Here is a 4,064-nt window from a genome sequence, read left to right on the forward strand (position 1 = left end):
ACAGGAAGCTTAATATATAGGAAACAACCGTTGACATATCAAAAACCATTGCTTCCTAATTGTATCTAATACAGCTTTAACATAAGAGAACAGACCACATCATGATGATGATAGGACACTTCAACGCAGGTTGGGAATTTCTAACTTAGTAGCAAAGGTCCCTGATTTAACTTAAATTAGATCAACATGTAAAACAATAAAACTAAATACTTTTGAAACCAACATGTGGCTGCAGTAAATGAGTGAATGAATACAAAAATAATACATCCTATATACATCTGGAGAAAAAAATGAAGATAACTTTGGGCTCCCTAAGAGAAAGTGCAAAATTATATTAGAAAAATGTTTCATAATCATTATTATCATCATCATAAGTATGATGTGGTTTACCTTATTTTATATTATCTTAGAGTTACAGGGTACACTATTCAAATTGAATAGTTTCGATGATTATTAGACATTGTCTAATGCATTTTTATTGTCAACGTATTTATTTTTTCCCATCTTCATATATTTTCTCATGAGAAGAAAAAGAATATTGAACTTCCTTTCCAATGTGCCATATCTATCGAATTTGATGATCACGCTATTCCACAACTCACTGCTTCTAGCCTTCACAAGGGCCTTCATACTCTTGTCTTTAACTCTTTTATCTCTTTCTCTCTCTCTCTCTCTCTCTCTCTTTCTCTCTCTCTCTCACTCTATTTCTCCTCAACCATCTCTGCAGACTCCCAAAATCATAGTACTCTTCCATTCCTCTACGCCTCTTACCTTATACCTTTTCTGTCATAACGCCAGATTTTTGAAACGTCCTTTTCTTGAATTAGAGCTTAAAAGATGAACCTTTAACTCTGAACCTTGACCTTGAAGGTAACGGGACTACCGTGACCTCTGCTATTACGGAGGAGGGAGAGAACAACGATGAACATCTCGCAGTCGATGGTGAGGACGTCCAGATAGGTTTGAGATCACTGACTGTAGCAGGTAAGACGGATCCATTTTAATTTATTTCTTTAAAAAAAACTTTGGTAATCAATCGAAGAAAAAATACGAACAGGGAAACGATTTCACAGCCATGTCATCAAGAAATAGATGTATCAAAGGCTTGGGATAAAAAGTCGTGGGTTCCATCCTCGGCATAATATTAACATTTTTTTTGACAAGACAGTACAATCTAAATATCCCTTTCTTCACCTATCAGGGACATATACATATAGTTTAGTCTTCGAATGTACTGTGCGCTGATCCCAACTGCCGGAGCTATATAAAGCTGGCTAATGATTTGCAAAGTGGTGACTGAAAAGTTGTTTCATATGTTTGGTGCTATAAAGAAACGGAATACTGTTTTTAGTATCAAGGCTAAAAAGATCTCAGATAATATTATGTGGAAAGGACTGATGCAAGACAACTTGATCTATCATTTCCATTGCTGATGTTTACGTCTTTCTAAAAAGAATTTAGTCCGATCTCATTACTTTCAACATCATTTCATTTTTTTTTTCTTTTTAGAAATTATGGATTACGATGAATGTGAGAACGCTACTCTTAACGACTGTTCTATGGATGCATCGTGTAGGGATATTTCTGGAGTCGGTTTTAACTGTACATGTAATGGCGGATTCATCGATCTTTATCCCAGTTCACTCCCGGGACGTTACTGCAGGGCTGTGCCAGGTATGCTGAACGGTTTAGATGATGTTGTCAGAGGCATAACATGAATGGGTCGCTAGCGTTGGGATCGGGGGAGGGGAGGGGGGAGGGGGAACCGCTCGTACTTTGGTGGATGAGATGCAAATCAACAAGAAGCGGAAAGTGAAGAACATGTCATAATATTATATTTGTATGTAATATTTGCAGTTTGGTATTAGGCTTCATGTACTCCTAACATAACCGCTACTAAAGCACTAGAACCAATCTTAAACGTAACCCTGCCAATACTTCATTGGCTTTAATAGGACCAATGATAAGTTATATTTTGTATGTTACTGTATTTTACTGTAAATATGATGATATTAATCTCCGGATTTTTACATTAATTTTTTTTCTCTCTTTTTTAAAATAAAAATAAACTGGAACTGAATTGAATTGAATCGATTCAGATGTATACATTTCTTTTCATTTTTGTTACAATTACAGGTGATTCGTTGAATGTGGGTTTGATAGCTGGCTTAACAGCTACAGTAGCCTTTCTACTTCTCTTCGTATTGGTGATGGCGTACATGATCATCCTTCGGTTGAGACGAAGGAAATATTCCCATAACATCCAGCGCTTCATGAGGAATCACTCCAACACCGGATACTTCTCGCGAAGTGAAGAACCCGATGAGTTACAGGTACTGAACCTTTAATTATCCTTTCTTTTTTTACTGGAACAAAGTGTTTGAATTATGAGAAGGATTATATACATGTAAAATATTTATTTGATTTTGCAATGGACAGAAAGAAATTGATATTTGCTTCAGGCTGGCTGTATTTCCTCTTTTTAGAGGGGAGGGGAGAGGGTGTATCGTCATGTTTAATAGTGATCATTTATTCGTTTCTAACCTGTCTTAAAAATGACAAAATACAGATAACTTAAAGGTTAGCAAGTTAAGATTTACCTCGTGTTGAATTTAATTTAGGAATTCTAAATGAAAACACTATTTTGAAGAAAGAATAATACTTCTCTTGCTAGACAGCGTGATAACAATGATGTTTGGTTTTACCACGCGGTCCCAAATGGTCGCTGATGCTTAAAAACAAAATTATTCAAAATAAGTCAATGTATAACTTCAGTCTAGCATTTTGTTTTATGAATTGTTCTTCTTTATTCGATCTACTTATTTGTGTAATTACTTTGATTATGTGATATGTCTTGATAATTATTAAACATTAAATCATTAATGAAAGGCATGTCATTCTTTTTTTTCTGTGGCTGTGCAGATGACGTATCGAGATGGAAGGTCGCACTCTGAATTTGATCACCATGAGCCGTCCATGCCTGATCCTGTGCATGATATAGACACGATGAACCATGGGTTTGAAAATGATATGTACGACACCGTGTATGATTACGACGACGACTTCGTCGACGATCACACCGATGAAGATCACGGACAGAGCAACATGGATCTCAGTGTGGTCTATAATGATATTGCTCATGAACTTCATGACCGTAACTACGATGAATAATAATCAATATTTAAATGACAAATCGTGACATTTGATAACAAAAAATACCTGAGTCATTTTTACTACTTCTGAGGATAAACGATAACAAATAAATCTTTCAGTGATGTTACCCGTTTTCATTTGATATACATAGGCAGATCGTTTTCATTCATACACAGTTTAAGATTGAAAATTGACTTATGGTTATTGAAAGGGGGCGGGGGGGCTCTATTCCACTAATTTAGGCGAATGTCTCAAATTTGTTTAAAGAAAATGACTGGGCAGTATTTGTTACTGCCTGCCCATGTATGTATTTTCTTTTGCTTACGCATTCTGCGAACATAATTTTTGTCATAAGGATCATAAGCAGTAAAATGTTATTTGATATTTTTGCTTGTATAGTATTCAGGTTTAACACACACGTGTATGTGCTTACTTTGGGTGTATGGGGTTGATGAGTTACTCATATTATTTGTTTCTTGTATTTTCTTGTATTTTCTTGTAAATCAGTTTAAAAAAAATTGAGTTCTGTTTTGTTTTAAAATTAATTCTCACAAAATCGAGACTTACACTGAATGTTCAAGATTACAAATAAATGTCATTTGCCAAACAATTTTGGTAGAAAATGTATACTGGCTGAGTGATGAGCATAGAAAGATAAGGTAAGTAGGCCCAACACCATTTGAGTAGTCCCACATACATCTTTATGTGTACAGCGCTTGTTACTTCACCAAGACTGGGCCAAAATTTATTATGATTTTGATGACTCCAGAACTTTGCAGTACACTCCAATAATTACATGCTACATGGTCGACTTTTTCTGATCCATTCCACACCTTTTCTTTCACATTGCAATCGCATGACCAGAACTCAACTTCATCTTTAACTCGGGAGTATTCTCCTGTATAGTATCT

General features: G+C 35.5%; 1 protein-coding gene across 1 annotated transcript in view; it reads left to right on the plus strand.

The window, feature by feature from the left end:
* Positions 1 to 3,657, plus strand: part of LOC105447228 — an 8,267-nt gene extending 4,610 nt beyond the window's left edge. Inside the window, exons 6-9 of the mRNA XM_030995905.1 lie at positions 871 to 984; positions 1,510 to 1,674; positions 2,137 to 2,333; positions 2,923 to 3,657. Of these exons, the coding sequence (XP_030851765.1) occupies positions 871 to 984; positions 1,510 to 1,674; positions 2,137 to 2,333; positions 2,923 to 3,171 (725 nt within the window). The 3' untranslated portion in view covers positions 3,172 to 3,657. The remainder of the gene's footprint in view (positions 1 to 870; positions 985 to 1,509; positions 1,675 to 2,136; positions 2,334 to 2,922) is intronic.
* The last annotated feature ends 407 nt before the right edge of the window (positions 3,658 to 4,064 follow it).

Source organism: Strongylocentrotus purpuratus, unplaced genomic scaffold (genome assembly GCF_000002235.5).
Source record: "Strongylocentrotus purpuratus isolate Spur 01 unplaced genomic scaffold, Spur_5.0 spur5_scaffold_3, whole genome shotgun sequence".
NCBI lineage: Eukaryota > Metazoa > Echinodermata > Echinoidea > Camarodonta > Strongylocentrotidae > Strongylocentrotus > Strongylocentrotus purpuratus.